General features: G+C 33.2%; 1 protein-coding gene across 2 annotated transcripts; it reads left to right on the top strand.

The window, feature by feature from the left end:
• Positions 1 to 9,241: 9,241 nt before the first annotated feature.
• LOC110102558 (40S ribosomal protein S13) lies at positions 9,242 to 21,275 on the top strand. 2 transcript variants are annotated; one of them, XM_020830931.2, is made up of 5 exons: positions 9,242 to 9,371; positions 9,483 to 9,555; positions 9,625 to 9,763; positions 9,852 to 10,038; positions 20,985 to 21,275. In XM_020830931.2, exons 1-5 carry the CDS (start codon positions 9,349 to 9,351, stop codon positions 21,016 to 21,018), a joined length of 456 nt encoding a protein of 151 aa, XP_020686590.1. In that variant the 5' UTR covers positions 9,242 to 9,348; the 3' UTR covers positions 21,019 to 21,275. The 2 variants fall into 2 exon arrangements, with proteins under 2 accessions (XP_020686590.1, XP_020686591.1); XM_020830932.2 differs by lacking the exon at positions 20,985 to 21,275 and having other exon boundaries at positions 9,852 to 10,039.
• The last annotated feature ends 1,865 nt before the right edge of the window (positions 21,276 to 23,140 follow it).

The following is a 23,140-nucleotide window of genomic DNA, read 5'->3' as shown; positions in this document are numbered from 1 at the left end:
GAAACCTTTTATTATTTCATGGCTAACATGAGAGTCAGCGAGATTCACTCTAGGATAAGTTCTTTTATCTAAAAATAACACGTAGAGATTACCAAAGAAGATTTAGGCAACTACTTCCACTTGAGAACCTAAGGAATTAGAGCACATACTATGACCTCTAGATCCGACATTGACTGGTCTGAAATTAGCAAAGTTCTTAGAGGTGTTTCCCATGTCAATCATTTAGCTTGAGTCTAAACCTTAAACTAAAATGCCCGGATCATCCAGCACATTTTAAGAACTTATGTTATTCATAAAGCTGGTGATTGAATGAATATGACTCTACTCCTGTCCACTGTCACATATCTTATTTTGACTGAAAAATCCATTGATGAAGCTCAACTCATTATGGATTACTTGTACAACCTTTCTAAGATTGGTCTTCCACACTATAAGAGGAAAATGAATGTGGCCTTAGGACACCTTGTTGCTTATATCCTTCACAAGAAGTACAACCTGATTCATTCTGATCCTACCACTGAACTTCCGATCTATTTTACAGATGCTTCTTTTCGATCACTATTTGGGAGATATCAGAGTTCTAGTGATGATACTGAGGGAGAAGGGGGAACCTGCACAATAACCTGATTAAAATTACTTTCAGAAGATGGTCCAACATTTTGATCGTTTGGAGACTCACTTTGATCATTGATCAAATTGAGACTCTTTTAAATTAGTAGGATGCGAGATACCTGAAGGACATGGGTTGGATCAGTGGTTAGTTTGAAATGATAAATACAAATGTAGCTATGATGAATAGCTATTTTTTAGTATTCAACCAGCCTCCTCCAGACCAGGGCCCCTCCGAGTTCTAGATGTACTTCTTTGTTATTATTTATACCAGACTTTTACGAGTGATGTGATGATATTTTTTCTTTCATATTAGTTGTGTTTGTTGTTAAGTTTCTCTATGTGATGATGATGTGTTTGTTATTTGGTGTGTTGATAGTTGATATCCATGTATTGAATGTATTTGATCCTTTTGATATCAAAGAAAAATGATGTTTTAGAAACTGTTGTTTGTTTCTCACTTTTTGAAATATTAGTATGCCTATACGAAAACCTTTTGTAATTAATCTAAAATGTGTTATAAATTATAACTAGATCTAGATAAGGAGATCAATTTCATGCTCTTTTAGGCAAACATAACTAGAATATCATTATTCCAATATCGATATGTTATTAATTTTTATTTCTTTTTCAATATGCTTATTTTTATAATTATTGAAGTTTGAATTTAGATTACTGATTTTGGAAATACCTAAAAAGTACATAAAAAAATAATGCACAATATTTGTAAAAATCAAAAAAATTATGCAATGGTTCGCAAAGTGAAACGAGACACAAAATTAGACCAAATAAAAAAGATGCTTAAAGTGTGTCACAAATATTTGAAAAGATGTGTAATATCGCCAATTAAATTTTCTATTGTGTTCTTACCACTATTATTTAATCCCTAATTCAATTCAATCTAATTAGCAATTATATTCTATATTAAATTTTAAGTTAACTAATCTTTATTTTATGATTTTTGTAATAATCATTTTAATTTATTTTGTCTATCATGAATCATGACCTTGATTAACTTTTCTTATCTTAGTTTCTCTTTGATTTAAAATTTTGAATTATACCTTTTTAGTATTATGGAATTAATATTGTAATTGCAATTAGTTTACAACCATTTTCTAGGTCAATTCTTTTGATTTATCTTTTGTCATCATTCATTTCAAGTTCTACTACCCTTTTTGTTATTATCAAAAAGTGGAGTAATAATGAGTGTTTAATTGCTTGATGTTTGTTATTTGAATTGTGTTCCTTCGTGTTTATGTTTTGTGTTTGTATTTGTGAGTCTTGTGTTCATACAAAAATTTTTTTTTTTGAATTATTTTTTAGTTGGTGTTTTTATTGGGTTTAGCATTTTTTTATCTTCATTGGATTCCCTAGATTTACATATGATCATTCATTTCATTTATGTGGAGCTAAGGAGAAATTTAGGGTTTAAATGTTAACTCAAATAATAATTATTTTGTCATCATTAAAAATGAGGAGATTATTGCAACTTAGTTTTCATTACTATGCTTTCATATCATGTGTATTTTTTATGATTCCAAATATTATTATTTTGATTATCCTAACATATATTGAATATATTACTTTTGTTGTTTGTGTGTACTAGGGTTCATTATAAATGGAGTATGTATTTTACATTTTTATTGAGTCTAAGAGAGTGTGGTTGTAATTAGGTAACCTTACACACACACACACACACACACACACTAGAGGAGTGTTAAAAACTTATATATTTTTTAAACTAATCATACTATAATATTTCAATTCATACGGGACAATTTGTTTAGTTATTTCCTCCAGCAAGCAGTTAATCAAAGCATGGACGGAAAAAAATTTTAAGTAATGTTTGTACTGTTTGAAGTTGGCTTCATATAGAAGGCATCCAGAGTACGAAAATGATGTGAACATTTTCATCCATATTAACAGGTAAATTTTTTGAATTATTTATCCAGGACGATCTGGAGGTCGTACAGATGATGTCTAGATTATGAAAATGATGTTAACATTTTTGTCAATATGAACATGTATATTTTTGAACTGTTCATACGGGATGTTATGGAGTTTGTAGAAATGACGCCTTGAGTACGAAATTGTAGAGTATTTTTTCATCCAAATAAATAGGAAACTTTTTATAATTATTCATATTGTACAATATGCTTGTATGAAAACATTTCAAACAGGATCGTACAAGTAAATTTTGAACTGTTCATTTGGGATGATTGTCAATCGTACTTTACGATCATGGACACTAAAACTTGAAATTTTCAATTTTCTAGACAATTTTTTGTGTCTTTTATATAAAAAGTCCTTAGAAACTGACTTGGTACCTTATCTTCATGATTCCATAGAGAGCAAGTGAAAGGGTTATTTAGGAGAGTGTTTGAGAGAGAGTTCTTGCAAGTGGAGTGTGAGGGATTCACAAGGTTACTCAAAGGAGAGAATCAATTTTATTTTTTGTGTAAATTATCTTCCTTTCTTCTTTGTAGTTGCTCAAGAAAAGATCTTCTGAGAAGATTCAGTTCTCTACCGACACTTGGAGGGTATGAAAGGATGATGGTACTATTTTGACACTTGGAGAGTATGAAATGACGATAGTACTCTGCCAACATTTGGAGGGTGTGAAAGGACGACAGTACTCTACCGCACCGGGAATTAGTGGAAGAGAAGAAAATTGCAAAGGCTTCTCCACCTGATTGTAGGGGCAAAAGAAGAGTCACTTTGGTAATAGTGTAATACTTGAACAGGGAGTCTTCAGGGAGTGGACGTAGGTATTGCTAGTGGAAAAAAAATTTTACATTATAACCCTTATCATTCAGTTGATTAATACTCAATAGATTATGCTTTAAGCCTTCTACAAGTAAAACATTCTCAATGAAAAAAATTGTTCAAGTTTCCAATCATACATGTGCCAACCTCTTTTCTAGTATTATTGTCTTCTAGTGTAACCTTGCCTCATTTTTAGCTTCCAGCGATATGAATTGTGTAGTGTTTCCAGTCATATGCTTCAAACATCCACTATCTAGGTACCAAATACTCTCACATGGTCTTGTATAAGAGCATTTCTACAAAATAATCAAATGTTAGTCTTGGGAATTTAAATAAGTTTAGGTTATCCTCTTGGTAAAATTAATCTAGATGTATATTTGATATGATTTGTTTTATATATCTTTGGTCTCCATACTAGATATACCTGTCAATTTTGGGTCACAGGCCGGGTTCGGGTCGAACTTAAAAACTTACCCTACATTATTCTGGTTTGGGTTGACCCAACCCATTTTTTAAAAAGAGTCAATTTTCTGGACCCGATCCCGACCCACTTCGGGTTCGGATCAACCCAACCCAAACCGCGAATACAATAATGCCTACAACGGCGGGTCGGCAGGAACACTAGGCTGACGACCGGCAGCAGTGAAAGCTGATGAAAGCAGCCAACGATGCAAACCTGATGCTAGCAAAAGCAGCTCGAGGCACATGATGTGACACTCGAGCAAGATGTGAGCTCAAGACGCATATGGCAATGTTGTCCTCGAGACCTGACTCGTTATGTGATGCACCGTTACGGCCAGGCAGCCAGGGTAGCGGGTAGGCAGACATTGGGCAAGCGGGGCAGACGGGGCAGCCGAGGCAATGGGTCAGGTAAGCAGGGCCGGCCAGAGCCTCATTCTAAGTTTTTTCAAGTCATTCTCGGGTTCCCAAACCCGACACGATTTTGTAAACAGATCGATTTTTCGGACCCGAACCCGACATGCTTTGAGTTGGAGTTAACCTAAACCCAAAATTTTTGGGTTGGGTCCAATATTGATAGGTCTAACACTATATATGTTTACTATAAATAGTGCAAGTATGAGATATATGACCAATCATTTCACAATAAAAATATTTAACCCCATAAAAAGGATTTTTTAATCTACATTAGTAAAATTGTCTTTTTCTAGATTTTAAAATTTTTTGTTTCTTTTTAGGAATTAAAAATTTTTAGGTGTGAGTGGAATCCTATTTTTCTTAAGTGCTTTTAATTGAGCTTTAAAAAATAAGTTTGCACTTTCTAACACAGCATTACCAACTTTAAAATAATGCTCTCTACTATCAGATTCATCCGTAAATATTTTTAAATCTTTTTCAAGTTCAGTGTAGGATGATTTCAATAATTCATGTTGTTTGTTCAATTTATCAATCTCATCCATTAGTTTCATATAGTTTCTATCAATCAGTGATTTATCTTTTCTAAGGATTTCATGCTCTTTTTGTAATTCCAAAAAGTCTAAATTCAACCTAGCATGCTTCTTTTTTAGTTTTCTATATGTAGTATGAATTTTTTTTTTAGAAACATTAAATAACTCTTCATAGGTTAAGTCGCATACATCTTTTTGATCTAATTGATCAAGCTTGTCAGCCATCAAACACAAGTTGGTAACTTGCTCCTCTGCTTCTATTTTTGAGGAATTCAAAGTTGAGTCTGCCCAGAATGGTCTCTATAATTTTCTCTTGCCTTATCTCACATTTGTCTTCTTCTTCACCTTCTCCTTTCTAGAATTGACTTTAAGATTCGGGCAATCTGATTTGATATGTATAGGCTTCCTGCATTCATAGCAAATAATATCATTATAAGCCTTAGCATTTTTGTGGAACTTACATTTATTCCATTACTGGTGTCTCCTTTGCTTCCTTTTTAGAAAACTCTTAAATTGCCTTATCATTAAGACATTTTCATCTTAATCCTCAAGCTGAGACTAATCACTCTCTGAGTCATCCACTTTCAATGCTATGTTCTTCTTCTTTTACTTCTCACATGCATCAATCTATTTTTGAGTCACTCCTTAATTGTAAGAAATTAGTGATCTAAAAGCATTATCAATAAAATAAACATTTAAATCTTTAAACTCTATAATAGCAGTTATTTTTACATCATAAGAAGCAGGTAAATAACAAAGTATTTTATTTACTTTCTCAGCATTTGTTAGTTTCCTACCTAAAGCATGCAATGAGATGACTATTTTTGTCAAATGTATGTACATGTTAGTGATTGATTCATTTGGTTTCATGCGAAATAGTTCATAATCATGTAGTAAAAAGTTCAATCTAGATTATTTCACCACATTAGTCCCTTCATATATGATACCAAGTTTATCCCAAATTTCTTTTCCACTTTTATAGGTAGACACACATATATAGTCTTCAGATTTAAGTGCATAGAAAAAAACTGTTCAAACATTTAACATTTAACTGAGCTAAGTTACATTATTCTATAGTCCAATCAGCAAATGGTCTTTCAGTTCTGATGCCATCTATAAGTTTAGTTGGTCTAGTGTATCCTTCCTGTACTAAAATGCACATACGATAGTCAAGCGATTGAATAAAGTATACAGAGTCTTTTAAATTTTTAATATGTATTTTAAATTATTGAGTTGTAAAAGTTAATTTAAAATAGGATAATATCTATCTAACTTAAAATCGAAATAAAATGAGATATCCCTTAGGGGAGAGTTCCTTTCATTTGAGGATTTAAATTAGAATAATTTAAAAATCCAAAGAGGAAAGAAACACCCCTTTGGGGAGGAGTTCTTTCCATTTAGATACTTGGACCTAATGAAACTAAGGAGCTCGTAGATGAGAGGAAGATAAAGAAATGAAGGCTTAAAAAATAACCCATTTTAAAATTATGTGTGTCCTCTTTAAGATTAGAATCAAGGTTTTTATTAGTGGTACCCAGCTACTTTTAATTTCTACAGACTCTAGGTTATTTGTCACATGGACTTTTACATTTACTTGATATATTTTGATCATATGGTTTGATTTCTATGTTTACTTTATGTATTTAGAGTTTCATAAACCTTATTAGGTTTCTTTCTTGTATGCTAATTTAATTTTAGTAAGGATGCAATTGGGTGCTTTAAGGATCAACTTTTTCTACTCATAAATAAATAAAATTTTTTGTCCAACATAGAAAGATAAATGATTTTACAAAGTAAGCTTGGGCACACCTATGATTTCTTGCATATATACTATGACTTCTCTTCCTTATTAGGCACCTCCTTTCTTACAGGTTGTGGCAAACTACCTAGCCTATTAGAGTGTAGCTCGGTCTAAGGGATGTTGAGCAATTTTTAAGGAAAATCTACTTTCTAAGAAAATTTTTTAAATTGCTTCATATTATTTATGCATACAAGGTCAATCAACATGTATTGAGAAATTAATTAAATTAATAAAAATTTTATTGCATTCAAGCATAATCACTTTGCATAAGTAAAGGCACCAATTAGGACATTCCTTAGACGTTAGCCCTAACTCCTTAAAACATAAATAATACCTTTACCTATATTTTATAGAGATCAGACTTATGATTTTGAAGTGTTAGGTGGTTAGTTGGCTGCCAAATCTAGGCTGAGATAAGTTTAGATTTGCATGTCATTAGCTTAGTTCAGGCCACTATAATTTGGTGCCAAAAATAAACTCAGGATCCAAGGCAAACCCATAAATCATAAGTCCCCAATTTTGTGAATATAATCCCAACATTCAAATAAATTGCCAACTCAAATTAAAATTTTCTCTAAACAAAAAATATAAAGCCAAACACAAAGGATAAATATGGGTATATCTAAATTATTTTAGAATCCCAAGGCACCTCTAACCATTCCTTCATTGGCCTCCAAAAAAAATTGTTCAAAATTTAATCCAATTCCATTTGAAATTCCAATATAAATCTGTTGATATCACTCCTTTTAATCTCAAAAATAAAATTTTATCACTATTATAATCGAGAGTATTTATAGGAAGCTAAAAAAAAATTATAATGTATGTAACTACTAAGGCTTGAATTCGTTGGAGATTTAAAGGCCCAAGATCAATTAAAAAATTAATCAATTCTCTTTGAAAAAATCAAAATCAAAGACGATCATTATCATCATATTCAAACGAATGCTAATAAATGATATTTTCTTTCTTGGGAAGATATGTCATTTATTTATTATATATAATATTAATATGTCTCCAAAAATCATCCAGTTCTAGAGCAAATCTTGATGCATATTTGAATTGAAAACTTCTAAATTAACTTAGGACCATCCAAACTCTAATTTTAGCAAACTTAAAATGAAATTGGTTCAATCCGAGCACAAATGGGCCCAAATAAAGGGATAAAAGCATATTTAGATGCTTGGAAGCATTAATTTGATAACTAAATGATCTCCAAATAGAGCATGCTTAAGTCAAATTGAGCAACTCGATGAGCTGAATCCAATAAGTCTAAAATTATTTAAGACACTTAAATGTTGAACATATGATCCATGATCGAGGGAATCAATATGGATTGTCCTATGGTTCACTTTGAATTTACTGTGAATTTTCTTCATATTTATGGGCATGTCACTCTCAAAATCTATAAATAAATCTCATCTTCCCATATGAAATGGGTCTTGGACCTCTTTCAGCTAAGGGGATGGGACCTTTAAAGTTTTAACCCTAAGCTAGAGAGTTAAGAGCTATGAGGCTTGAAGTATCATAAAGTTTCACCCCAGCACCACCGCTAGAAAACATCTCCACCAAACCACCACTATTGGACCTCTGCCTAACCATCTTTGTCAGGCCTCCGTCTAGTAACCATCATTGAACCTTCGTTCGACCTTCATCACCCAGTAACTACGATCCATCTGATCACCATTTTCTATTGACTATGGTCCCTCTAACCTCTATCACCTATGGAATATAGTCCCTCTGACCTCTGTTGCCTCATAACTATGATTACTTTGACCAGTGTCACTCACCGACTATAGTTTCTCATGTAATATCCCAAACTCTTAACCTTCAAGATATTCTTCGCTTTGACCTAAGAGCCTCATAGTTTTGTCTTGTTGGTGTAACTTTCAAGAAGTTTATCCATCCTAAGAATTTCCTAAAATGTGCATGCTTAACTGTAGAGTTTCGTAATGAAATTTCAACAATTAAACCAAAATGCCCCTTGAAGTTTATAATTGTAGCTTCTTTTTACTTAAGGATCACATTCTCCCTCACTTATCATCAGTATCTTTATCCCATAATCATCCACCAGGCAGATAGAATTATAGAGGTAGCCCCTACAAGTTCAAGTGGGGACTCCCGCCATATAGCATTTTGTCCCATATAGGGTTCAAGAGGTGGCTCCCATGGAGTAACACTTTGTCTTATATGCCACTTAATTCCCATTTTCTAGACGGTGTATTGATCTGATACTACTCCACCATCATCGTGATTATTATAGTGATATTTGGATTTGGAGCAATAACATCTCGACAACTAGGAGAGTGAGGTCCTATGGGAATATGTGTGGCTTCCTTGATAGTTCTTATGCCATCAGTTCCATGAATGATGAAACATTCTCTCTTTTATTCCATTTGAAATACAATGTTCTTATTGTTGTTGGAATGTTGCTTCAGAATTCAGACATTTTATAAAATTTTATGTTGTTTAAAATTTTTAAGTCAATTTTTTTTTATAGCAAAGTTAATTTTATGAACGTTCAATCAGCTTATTTTGTCCTAAAATATTATATATATTTAATTACTCATAAATTATTAATTAACACTTAAATTATATTTTAAGTATAGTTTAAATATAAAAGACAAATTAATCTTTAATGAATTATTATTTTTAAATATAAATAACAGGTTTATCTCTATGATTGCTAACGCTGGGACTCAGGTAAGTCGCGATCGGTATCAACCTTAGCCGCCGTCCGTATCGTACGTTGTCGCCACCACTGCAACCATGGGTCGTATGCATAGCCGCGGGTAGCTGCACGTCTCTCATCTCTCTCCCCTCTTGTCTCCTGATCGTCTTCCCGTTCCTTGACTTTTTTTTTTTTTTTTAAATTTCTCTCTTTTTTCGATCTTGGCGAACAGTAAGGGTATTTCTTCTTCGGCTCTTCCTTATAAAAGGACTCCTCCTAGCTGGCTCAAAACCTCTTCCCAGGATGTATGTTTTCCACTATACTTTTTTAAGCAATTTTGAGGAAAAATGTTTTTGAGGTTTTGTGATGCATAGGTGGAGGAAAACATTTGCAAGTTTGCGAAGAAAGGGTTGACGCCCTCTCAGATTGGTGTCATTCTTCGGGACTCGCATGGTATTGCTCAGGTGAAGAGTGTGACTGGAAGCAAGATTCTCAGGATTCTCAAAGCTCATGGTATAGAATAGTACATTGTTATTGCTTTTCTTAATAATTTTAGAGCTCCCCATTTTAATTATCTTTTGTTTTCGGATACATTCTGTAGGGCTTGCACCCGAGATTCCTGAGGATCTGTATCATCTGATAAAAAAGGCCGTTGCTATCCGAAAGCACTTGGAAAGGAACCGGAAGGACAAGGACTCGAAGTTCCGGCTTATTCTTGTGGAGAGCAGGATCCATCGTTTGGCTCGTTACTACAAGAGGACTAAGAAGCTTCCACCCGTTTGGAAATAGTGAGCACAACTTGCTTGATGGTTTTCATGTTCTTATCATCCATATTTTCTGAGTTAGCTTGCATTATGGGCTAAACTTTAAAGCCTTCCGCTTAGTTGTTGTAGAGGAACTTTAACTAAAGATGAGGATATTTTTTGACTTGTTGCATGCTGTCTTTTGAGAAAATTGTTATTCATACTCTTGCATTAATAAGGGGCCGGCCAAATGCTGAGGTATGTTGATTAACTTCACTACATTGCTCATAATTTCATTAATTCAACTCACTTCTAACTACAATAACTGCCAACCATCTTTCAATTAACGTTCAACTCTTTTAAGTTTTAACTAAATTAACTTTCAAATATAAAAATTACAATTATTATTTGAAATAAAGATAACATCAAGATGGTCATCAAGAGTATAAATTTACTTGAAGTGTTGCATCACCTACTCTATCTAAAATCTCAAAGAAACTTTTCTTCGTTGCTGAAAAGTGTGAATATATATTCTTACCCTATAATTATGATTGAGTGCTGGGTTAAAAGCATTTCACTCATTATTTTCTTTCCACCTTTTCACATGCTTCCCACAATTTTCAAGCTTGTATTGATTCTTCATTGTTATTTCTAGAAAATATCATAGAGGCTGATGCATGTTATCTTTAATTTTTTACATCAATGATTGTGTTTTGCCTTCTAATTTTTGTACCAATCATGTCTCTGGCAGAATTTATTTCAAATATAAAAATTACATTTGTTTCCACTGTATTGTTTTAGTGGTGTTTTCTGTCCACGAAAGGACCACCTTTTTTTCACCCAAAAGCTTAATTTGTTGGATGATCTCAATCTTGTCCTTGCACAAGAGGTTTTTGGATAAAACATATGTTATTGGCGGACGTTATCTTTAGTACCTTTTTCTTGGCAGCTTTGACGTGGAGGGGGAGTCTCAAGGTTTGGTAGGTTTTGAAAATTACATGTGTAGCTTTGCTGGTGGAAAAAAAATATAATATGGAATCATGCGGTATTTTCATCCCAAAAATGTTTTTACTTTTTCTAAATTTTATTCTTGAACTATCATTGTTCCGGTAAACTAAAAGAGGCGTACCTTTTTAGAAAATAGGGAAAATTTTGCAATTAGCATGGAATTCTAGGGACTAAAATGCTAGTTCTCCAATTTGTCTTGATTTCTCGTTGATGAACTTTATTAATAGCAAATTAGTGACATATTTTGGTGACCAGTTTGGAGGATTACATTTTTTTACTAACAGAGTAATTTGTTACCTAAGCTTTCTGATACCTCTCCTTCAATTGAAAACTTTCGCATACTAAAACGTGATGATGGTGCTCATCACTTGGACGCCAGAATTTTTCTTAAGACATTCAGCATGCTAGCAGTTTGCCCACTTTGAATATGCTTGTAGAAAATCACCTCTCCTGCCCCCTCACAAATCACCTCTCCTGTGGGGAGGTGCTTAAAATTTTGATTTTGTTGATTTAGTCATATTTTGTGAGTATCCTTTAATTTTAACTAATTAGATCATCTTGGACTGCACCATTAGTTTCAACTCTAAGGTTATGAAGAAGCGTGCGGTCATTAGTTTCAACTGCAAGCTTATTAAGAAACTTGTGTAAGCACTAACTTTTCTCATCCAATAGAGCATTTTTTCTTCTTGCAATCACTTAATTGCTCTATTGCTTGATTAAATGCAGAAATTCACACCATCAGATTAACATATCACATAAATCTTCTTTGCTTTACATGTGGAACAAACCATAGATGTGCTTCACTTCATATATGCTACTTGCCAATTAAGGTGGATTTAAGAACATTATGTCTATGTTTTCAATGTTATTAATCTTCCTGGAGGCACTCTCTTTGTGGGTTATCCTTTTCAGTGGCTCTAGATCAACATGTAAGATCCTTTTTGCTCATGAGGCTAAGGAACCATCTTTCAGCAATAAATGAGTATAAGAAATGAATTTAGAACACATGTAGCAAGAGATATACAAGTAAAATTTGATAATTGATTTACTAGTAAAAGTTGATAATAGATTTGTATTTATGATATCTAGTATAGTACCGCATGCCATGCAAAACATAGTTATTTATGTGCTTTAAACAATAAAACACGAAATCACGTTTGAACTTGATTCTTGCTAGAATAATAAAGAGATTAGAGAAATTAAGCTTCATCAGAAGTCAATTTGCATAATATTCCTTCTAGGCTAACCTTATAAGCAATCCTTTTCACAAACTCGAGATCAACCTAAATATTCTTTTTGTTCATTTAGGCCAAAGAACCATCTCTCTAGAACAGATATGAGTATAAGAGAGAAATATAAATAACACATAGCAAGAGAGAGAGAGAGAGAGAGAGAGAGAGAGAGAGAGAGAGAGATCTTCTTTGTATTAGTGCGAGAGACCAAAAGGAGGTTGATCATGTTGAGTCTACCTCGTGAGAGTGAGGTCTTTTCAAGCACATGGAATAAGAGTGACCAAGTCGTCAGCTGTGAGAGATAGGCATGTTTGAGCATGAGGTGCATTTTTTTTTCAAGTAGCAAACAAGTAAATTATTATGAATATTATTTTCTCAGATATAAATTTCTTTTAAAGAGGAAATCCTAAATTGAGGTACTATGAATTTTTTTATTTTTTTTTCTTACTATTTTTAAAATGTTGAAAAAGAATTCATGTAGTCGACCCCATGTAGTGGGATAATGTCTTGATGTTGTTTTAAAATTTTTGTTTACTATTATTTATTTTAGATTTTAGATTTTATTGATCTATTTGTTGAATCTCATTTCAAAAATTCATTTTATATTAACATTTAAATTTAGATTTATGTTTTGAATTAAGTATGCCCATGTTTTATATCATATTTATGAATTATTTTTAATTTTTTGTTGTTAGGTTTACATCTTTATCTGGCTTGAGGCTTACACTTTGCCTCGCTAAAGCAAATTGCCTTAATTCTTGATTTTGCATTTTTAAATCTTGGTTGAGATTGATGTTCATGTTAGTATAAATTCTCTCACTATCCTAGGACAAGTTGGAATATTAAAGAAATCCACCCATTTTTTATGATGAGCTTCAAGAGTATTTTAAGATGGATTAATTTAAGATAGTTTAGCCTTAATAAATTGCAATCTTCTCATACTTAAGATATTGTTTTACTAACATTCATTAATAAAGCTTTGTTTAGAGGGGGATGAGCTAGTGAACTTAAAAATGTGGGATGGTTGAATAAATCGACCTTTCATTTAGTTTATGGAAATGGAAGAGTTGTTTTCCATGATTTTTTGGCAGATAAATCAATGGAGCAAGAAGACCGACAAAAAATAACTATAGTCTCAAGGGTATGAGGAAAAAAATATTGATTCTTGAAATTAAAGAACATTGAAATGAAATCTTACCATTGCATGATCAATTTGTGAATATTTTTATAGGTTCTCTGGTGCACGATAATGGTGTGCAAAATCTATGCAATTACTTAAATACGTTTCAAAATCAGATATTTTGGAAGCTTAAGAAATATGTTTAAATATTATAAATGAGAGCAAATAACCATATAAATAAAAATTAACATATATAGAGCACTTAGATGTAAATTATGGATATAAATACTATTAAATTCCCTGAAGCTTATCTTATTTAAATCTGAAAACTATTTTTATATTAAAATCTTTCTACTGGTTGAAAAATCTTAGACCAGTCAATTTCATAGCTGAAATCAACTGGGTGGTTTCAGTAATTTCAGTAAGCCCAATGGCAGCAGGAAATTAATTTGGTAGATTGATTTTGTTTTTGTAATTGAGTAGCTTCTGTACATCTACAGGAAGAGTGGTCATTTTGTTTATATTTTCCCAGCATTTTGTCCTAAACATGACCAAATCTTCCTGTCCCTAATTCTTATTGATTGGGAGCTAGCTTCCAGCAATGGTTTTCTTATCTTATCTGAGAAATTTGATTGGACATTTGATAAAATGATCAATTTAAAATTTCTAAATTAAGAAAATCTCTTATTCTACCTCCAAAACTTGAACTATTTTTCAAAATTTCAAATGTTTATTAATACATTAATCATTCCTTACATAATACATCTTGAAAAACTCTTGGTAATATTTTTATTATCAAGAAGTGCTTAAAACTTTTCTTCATTCTATCTATTTGAGCTTTTCTTTGGCATGGTCCTCCTTAGAGCAGTATTTATGCAAGTTGACTTTTATTGAAATTTAGTTTCTGCAAAGCTCCTTATTCTAGAAAAAAAATCATATTCAAACTAGTTTTCATATTTTATTGTTTAAAACTAGTTAAATAACTAAGTTTGTTTGCTTTGACAATTGGTGATATAATAGGGCTTCTGATTGCAGACTATTTTTTTTTTTGTATTCCTCTTGCTAAAAGTGTTCTAGCATTATTTTTTGTGCTCTATGTTTTGGTTCCTTTGCTCGTGTGAGCAATAACGATCTTGTTGTTCATAAAAACATCTGATGTTTCCTTAAACACAAAAGAAGGGAAAGCTTGTATGGTTTTTTGCCTTAAAAGATTAGCGAACATTGTTACTGAAATTTCAAGTGCGAGCTTGGGGAGTAGATACATGTTTTAGAAGTTAAACCACTACAAATCTTATTTTCTTTTTAGTGGGTGGTTTATCTGAGTTGCTTTATCTAACTTGTGAATGTTCTAACTATTGCACATCTTCCTTGTACTAAATTTCTAACATTTATTTTATTGCATAAGCTACAATTTCCTTGCATTACATTCTACCCCTTTGGTGTACTGATGTTTGATTTTGGATATTTATTTTACTGTAATCAACAACTTCTAATGGTTGCAATTCACATATGTTGGTGTGTTTTTTTAGTACTTTTTTAGTAATCACTTCTTAACTTTTTTTCAATCCAACCCAATCATAACATCATATCAATTAGCCTTTGTTATGATTTTTTTTTTTTAAGTTTTTGAAAATACTCAATTTATTCGCACTTGGGTATGCACCAATGCCAACGTTTTAAACAATTATTCTTGTATTTGAAATTTTTTTAGGGATTTATTAGATTGGTGATTTTAATAAAAAGATGAATTTGGATCAAGTATGTAACTATATCATAGTTGACCTTGGCCTAATGGTTGGATGTTTAGTTTCTAACCAAGAAGTCTTTAGTTTGAAATTTACATGTGGTGTGTGTGTGTGAGTTTACAATTTAATTGGTTTATTTACTATGCAAAACATCATTACTATTTTCTCTAAATTACTAATACTCAAGAAAAGACTACCTCAACATCCTGAGTTCCAAATCATAAATATTGTAATGGGTTTTCCTTGCATGTATGGTTGTGTTACCTACTAAAGAGAAAGCCTTTCAACTTGGCGACATTGGTCTAAAGAAAGTTGGCATAGTAGCTCGTGGCTCAGCACTTAGCAAGACGATGAGTATGTGGGAAGGTCCATACATCATGAAGGAGTAGGTTGAACAAAGGTGCCTATCAGTTGTAGACCCACTATGGGAAGGATGTTCCAAGGACGTGGAGCGTCAATGTCTTCAAAATTCTTCTACCCATGAGGGGAAGTTTTTTTTTTTTTGCATACTTGCACACTTTTATTTCATATAAGCAATAAAGTTACTCCAGCCTCTATCTAATCTCTTTGTTCTTTGTAATGTGCAAGTCCTTTCACGGCGAGCCTATCCACTTGAAAATGCATTGGGAACTCGCGCTTTAGTGGGGAAAAGAGGGAAGGACTCGCTTATGCAAGATATTCTCTCAAACGCTTGGGGAATTTGCTTCATCGAGTGTATGGGCAACTTAATGAGCTTGAGTGGGTTCCTTGTAAAATTAAGGATGAGAATTCACCAAGGCCTTAGATTCATGACTACGTAATAATAAAGTGCAATCTGAGAAGCTATTTGAATTACTCTCTGGGAGAGCTGAGGTCCTTAGGCATAAAAACCTGTAGGAGAGCCAAAGCTCCCAGGCGAAGGACTATTGCCGCTTTAACTAGGTCCACTCCTTTTTACCTGACGAGTACTAATGATGAGTCATGTTTAAATTTCTAAAACTTCTTCTAGAAGAACTAGCTCAACTTAGGCGAGGAGTGTTTTTGAATTTCATAACTTACCTGACTAACTTGCTCGATACCTCGAAAAATATAAACTGAAATGAGCGCTCAAGCTAGAAATAGATATAATAAGAGAGAACAAATATAAAGAATACAACAACAATAACATCAAGCCTTTATACTATTATGTGGTTTCGGCTAAATGAATCATTTTTCTTCATTGTGTCATGTTAAGAGTCAAATTCTCATTTATATCTAATAAAGAAAGCCATTTCTAATACTTTTTAACCAAGTCTTTTTAGGTTTACTTCTATCTTTCTTAACATAGGTCAAATTTAATACATCTACTCTCTTAACTGGTTCATCGGAAGGCTGCCGTTTTATGTGACTAAACCATCTAAGGCGACTCTCTCTAATCTTATCTATCACTGGAGCTACTCCAATTTTTTCACTTGTTTGCTCGTTTCGTATCCTGTCTCTTAGAGTAAAGCTAAAGCCACTCATCCACTAGAGCATCCTCATCTCTGCAACACTTAACTTAATATTATGCTTCTCTTTTAATGACCAACATTTTGCGCCATAAAGCATTGTAGGTCTAACAACCATCTTATAGAACAAATATAAAGAATTAAACAAAAAATTTTTATTTTAGTTTATTTCACTTGAAAATCAGTTACATGTGTAAGCGCCTTTAAGGAGACAAAACAGAAAGAAGTTACAAAATAGCGAGTGTGGCTTAACACTTGGTCCATTGCTTGCCTCTAACTTCTTCAACAACTCGCGGTGGAGCAATGCTATTAGTGGCGGGCTTGTTGTAGGAGCCCTTCACATGAAAAAGCTCAGTCTCCAACCTTGTAGTGCTCTACGCCATGACGATCTCCCGTTAGGAGAAGAAGTTCACTCTCCCTTGGCATTAACTTACTAGAAATACTATGCCAAAAGAAAGGGTGAGAGGGCGACTCCACTACTCTTCACTACAGTCATCGGGCGACTCGATGACTTGCCCCTTCATTTTTTTCTTAATATTTGAGTATTCCTGGAGGCTTTTCTCTTGCTTGCTAACTACAAGTTGGATTCCTGGAGGCTTCATAAAACTCTTAACTACATCAGCCATCACAAGCTCAGTTTGCTCGCATGGCGCACACCTTATAAGAAAACCACAAGCAATTGCCAGGGATATTCTGTAACTTGGGGAAATGGAAGACATATTAGAGAGGTCAATAACTCAAATGTCGATGTCTTCTGTCCCTATTTTCACTGGGATGAAATCTTTCTTCATCTCTTCCCCATTGTTGCTCTCTTCTTGCAGCAGTCATGTGGGGATGAGTGGTTGAGGAGGGTTCATCCACCCTATTGTATTCTTTAGCATTAACATGGCTGTTTGCTAGTTCCAGTAGTTTAGTGAGCATTTTTGGCTGATGTATGCCAAGTGCATAATTGAATGAATCCTCTCAACCTTTGGGTCAAAGCGGCCTGGGTGATTGCAATTTTAAGGTTATTTTACTTCCAATTTTTTCTAGAACCTCATTATAAAGCTCCTTAATGACTCTGCTTTCTGTCTCATCTTCAATCGATCTTGTGAGCTCTTTTGTGAATTCTGGAAGCTGGCAAATTGAGTAGTGAACATTCTCTTAAACTCAAAAAAGTGGTGATCATTTCCAACAGTAGGCAAGTGAAACATCTGAGAGATGACTCCTTAAGTGTGGCAAAGAAAAGCCGACACTCAAGTGTATCATCAATATCCAGCAAAGGGGTTAGTGGATTGAAAGTTTTCACAAGATCCGTGGGATCATTTTTTCTATACGACTCTAAGTGAGGCGCTTTGAATTTTTGAGGTGGCCTTGCTTAGTGATTGCCCTTGAGAAGGCATTGGTGGATTTGGGCTTTTCTCCTTTAACCTACCTAGCTGGTGGGCTGTAGTCTTCATCACTCATCCTAATGCAAGTGTAGTTGGGAATGGGTGTTGAAGCCAGTGCTCTCTCTGGTTTCTAGGACGCTCTGGTTTCTAGGACGAGCTGTTGAGCCGGAAGATTCCTCGGGATTATTGCCAACTTGCCCTCGCCCCTATAGGCCCACTCAAAGCATCTTGGATTGACTTCATAAGTCACAGGCTATGAATTATGCGCTCTTCATTTTTATTGAAGATTCTTGCTGAAGTTGCTCGTTGCAACGTTTTAAAAGGCAAAATCGGGAATTGAGGCGTTTTGGCTAAATGAAGTGAGGCGAGGCATAAGCCTCGAGGCGTAAGCCTCAAAAATAATAAAAATAAAGTAATTTAAAATTATGAATAATGACAAAAATAACAAAATATTATGTCAATTATGAATTTGATGGTTTTTTCTAAGATAATATTAGTATATTACTGGAAAAGAAGATTTAAAATAAACTCACTTAAAAATAAAACATCCCTTTAGGATCAAGATCCAATGTAGGCTCATTATCACTTTGATTGTTTTCAGAAGAATCTTCATAATTAATGTCAAAGTCATCATCAAACTTTTCTTCATCTATAATATTTTTTTCTTTATCCCCTATATCAGTTAATATTTCATTAGCTATATAATGAAACAATAATAGCATAAAAAATAATTCATTATATTTAAGAATACCTTTGAATTTTTTAGAAGCTCCAATCTCACTTTATTTCTTTCTTTTATAAACATGAGTAGTTGTTTCATTGTATTCATTGACATGAGTTTTTGTTTATGCTTTAACTTCAGAAACATTAACATTCTTAGGAGTAACTCATTCATCATCAGATTGTAAATCATCAACAAGTAAATGGTCAATTTCATTATCAATGCTTCCTTTCTTCTGTAATTTGAGATGTCTATCAACATCCTTCAACCTCTTGACGCCACCAGTTATGTGTTTCTCACAGAAATTACATTTCATGTAAACATATTACTTCTTTGCTCCTTCGCCTGGCACTTCAACTTGAGTTCCATATTTCCATGCAAGATCCTTCCTTCTTGTGCCACTAGTCATGGTAATAATTTATAGAAATAAATAATCAACATCAAATTATTGATATATGCAAGATATTTATTTATTCATAGGCCAAGAAATCACAACACAAAATCAACAATAGGACAGATTTTAACAATTATTTGTACTACCAATAATAAGACAACATGAATAGAACAATATACCGGTCTGCCGGGGGTCTAAGGGGACGCTGTTACCTAGCAGTATTGAGCATGTACTGAGCGGACGAATGAAAGAAAGCCGAATCAGGAGTTATTCAAGCTTTCGTTACTGCACGTCAAAGTCAAGGCCCACAACACCGCTCACCTGCTCTTCCGACCTAACCGAGGCCTGAACTTTTCTTGCACTCACAACTTCGGCTTCGTTTCCTTCTTTCAAAACCGTTATTTCTTTCGGGTTCGTTTCCTGCGTTGTCTCTTTCCGACTGTCTCTTGCACTCACGGCTTTGTCTCTTTCCCTCATGTCTTCGCTTCCAGTTCGCCTTTCAATTCTCACAGGAAGCCCTAATCCTATACGCGAATACACGAACACGAATCGGCTGCGTCGTATTTGCATATATACCAAAGAAAAAATTTCGAGGCGATGCCTCGTACTGCCTCGAGGCGTTACGCTCTGATGCGTACGCCTCGTGCGAAAAAATAGTAGGCTTTGCTGGATGGTTCGAGGCGTAAGCCCCGATATGCATGACATTCACCTCGACTTGAGGCGCGACTCAATATTGACGCCTTATCCGCTTTTTTAATGGTTGGCTCGTTGCACACCTAGTAGGTTGTTGAATTCAGATTTGTTCGTGGATGACACATGACTCTACTAGTGGCGTTACTCGAAGTGTTGAGAAATATGTGAGTGAGAGTAAAGAGTGGAGGGGAATTGGAGATCTCAAACAAGTAGAGTTTTTCCTGCTAGTCGAAGAGATTATTTTGTTTTTGTATTTCTTCTAGGTTCTCTAAAATTTGTTCCCGTCATCCCTTATTTATAAGATTTTAGGAAATGTTACATAAAGTAAAATAGTAAGATAAAATGCTACATAAATTGCATGTGCAATGCCACACTACAATTACATGTGTCATCTCCTAATTGGCAAGAGGGATGATATGGAGGATTCATCTATGAGCAAGTGAGGTAGATGGTGAGTCTGCAAGCTGGAGTGGAGTTGGACGAACTTGTGGGTTGGGATTTGAGGGAACCTATGCTGAGTCTTGGGTCATCGTGAGAGAATGGGCGAATGCAACTGAGGTAGCTGAGATAATACTTTGTGGATGGTGTTGGTAGTGCGAGTAGGGAGCCTTAGGTAAGGGCATGCTGGTAGCTGAGCCTAAATGGTAGCTGAGCCTGAATGAGGGGATGATATCTCTAAGATGAGAGGTAATGATTGAAGTATCAGCAAGTGACGATTTACTTGCCTGATGAATGATCTCCAATTCTCCTTTTATAGGGCAAATCCTTGGTTGGCTCAGGCAAGTAATCCAATGGAACTCTTCTTGAGCAAGTGTCCTTGTTATGCCCCCCGTAACTATTTGTTAGAACACCTATGAAGACATTTATGTATAAACATTAACTTATATGATTTGTTAGCCAATTGAGTGACTTGCATTATTTGGTTTCTTATATGATTTGTTAGCCAATTAACTTATTTGTTTTCATCTTCCAGCAAAATGGGCACCTATTTGAATGACTTTAACGCAGTTTGTTTTATGAGCTTTTACTTGAATGCATTTCTAATAAAATCAAGTATTTTTTTGGCTTGAGTTTTGAGATTAATCTTTATCTTTTGAATGAATGGACTGATGGAGGCCTCTTACTAGTATTTGCTGATATTGTATTTTAAACTGCAATACATACTTCAAGCTGTGATGATGTCAGGGCTTCTAAACTTCTAAAGATGATAAGGCTTACATCTTTGTTTGGCTTTTTGTGCAGTGAGTCCACGACGGCCAGTACTCTTGTGGCTTAGGAAAAATATGGAGTGACTTCTCAATGGCAAGTACTTTTGTGGCTTAGTAGCCTTTTAATTTTCTCCAACATGCAATCAAACTATGAGCTATTTTTAATTATTCTTCATGTTTTCATCTCCAATACTCCAACCAGCGTTAGTGTGGTTACTGTTTTGAAAGGTAATTGCCCCGAATGCTTCGTTATGCTGGATTTCACCAGAATGCTTTTTACGTGAACATTTTCTGCTATTTGTGCACGCCTGTTTATTTTATTTTATTTTGCGGCTTTTATATTGGCTTTAGTAATGTCAGTTATTACGTGTTGCTTTGAAATTTGGAAATGCCCTTACTATTTTTTGGTAATATTGCGAGTCAAATTTCAAGAAATTTAATGATTGATTAATGCACAAAATTTCACATCCATAGCTAGAACAGGTAGTCAATGCGATCAGCTCATATCCAAAAAATAACTATCCGAAATAGAGAAGAGTTAAGAATGCCCCGATAGTCCGGAGCTATAGTATTTATTTGAGGGGGATAACTTTAAAGAATCAAATTCCTAAAGCTAGCCTGCAACTTGGAATGGCAGCGAAGAAAGAGGCGGCTAAGAGTGGAATAGGGTGGTGGCCCCCATTCATTCTGAAAGACTTGTTGAAAGTTCAATCTTTGGGCAATACAAGTTTGGGAGCTTTGCTAGGGTGTTATGTTTATTAAAATTAATCGTATTCTCATAGTTTTTCTCATAATTTTTATTGAAGAGACTATTGAAATATCGATTCACTTAGTTAACTTGATTTTTACTTCTCATATTTGTTTACTTAGCTAACTTTTACATATATAATTCATCATTTTTAGGAACTAATATATTATATAATTCAGTAAAAACTAATTTCTTTACATTATATATTATTATTTAAAGTCCCTTCGGTCCTCTATAAGTTTCTCAAATATTTTAGTTTTTGTATTTAAACTAATTTTAATAATAAAGTTTCTTATTTTTATTTATTTTTGCACATTTTTATTCATTCATTAACTTTTTAATATTATTAGGTTCCTTTTGATTTTCAAAAGATGTATTTTGCAATCTTCTTTGTATCATTAGTTAGTTTTTATCATATAATATTAGCTCCCTTATCAACAATTCAAATTTTGAGATCTTGAATTTTTACTTTTAAAAATATTTTTATTTAAAGTTCATTAATTGTTTTCTTCTAATCATAAAATAATATTTTACTTTTATTTTTTACACGTCGTGCTCTCACCTCAAAGGCTAAAATTAATGAGCAATGCTACATAAATGTTGACATGGAGTGGCATTATAGTTTTTGCAATTTAAATTATATATATTTTTTGAGAAAATCAATTTGAGTTTTATAATATTTATTTTTTGTAAGTAATGAGATGCTCCTTTCTTTTTTTTTTTTAAATAAGATATTAATAATTACAAAATAATATGATCTTATGAGTTTTATTAATCATTTTAAATACATAATCATCATAAATACTTTTAAAATATTCTACCATCATATTAATGTTTATTTAATTTTTTTTAATAATTTTTTTATTCAAGATGTATCTTTTGTTTTAATAATAGTTTTAAATAATTTTAAAATTTTAATTTTGAACATATATTCAACTTTATTTGAGAAGCATAAATATTTATAATATTAATTATCTTAATGGCAATAATAATATTTAAATTTATAATTTTATCTTCTATTCCATAAGTTCTACAATATTATCTATCAATTTTTTTTATTTATTATCACATTTACACTATTTCTATTACAAGTATTAACCGAATACTAAAGTATAGATCCTAAGTTATATATCTTATTGAGATGAATTGTTACGATTTTGATATAAGGGGAAGATTTTGATAGTAAATCAACATGGAATTGGGATCTAAAAAAAAAAAAAACATGTTTTGATCTTCAAGAGGAGGTGCGTCCGACAAGGAATCTGTTAGCTGAATTTGATGGGAAATGAATTTTAAATTAAGGTTATATTTATATTTAAAAAAAAAAATCGTCGTTTCAGTATATATTTCCTAGTAGGAAAAGTTTATTCCGTTTTTTCAAAGAACTTGCGATTTAGTTTTGCTCTGTCTTTTTTTTTTTTTTTTTTTTTTTTTTTTTTGAC

This window comes from Dendrobium catenatum, unplaced genomic scaffold, assembly GCF_001605985.2.
Source record: "Dendrobium catenatum unplaced genomic scaffold, ASM160598v2 fragScaff_scaffold_716, whole genome shotgun sequence".
Taxonomy (NCBI): domain Eukaryota; kingdom Viridiplantae; phylum Streptophyta; class Magnoliopsida; order Asparagales; family Orchidaceae; genus Dendrobium; species Dendrobium catenatum.
The sequence above is the reverse complement of the archived record's forward strand: the minus strand, read 5'-3'. Positions and strand labels throughout refer to the sequence as shown.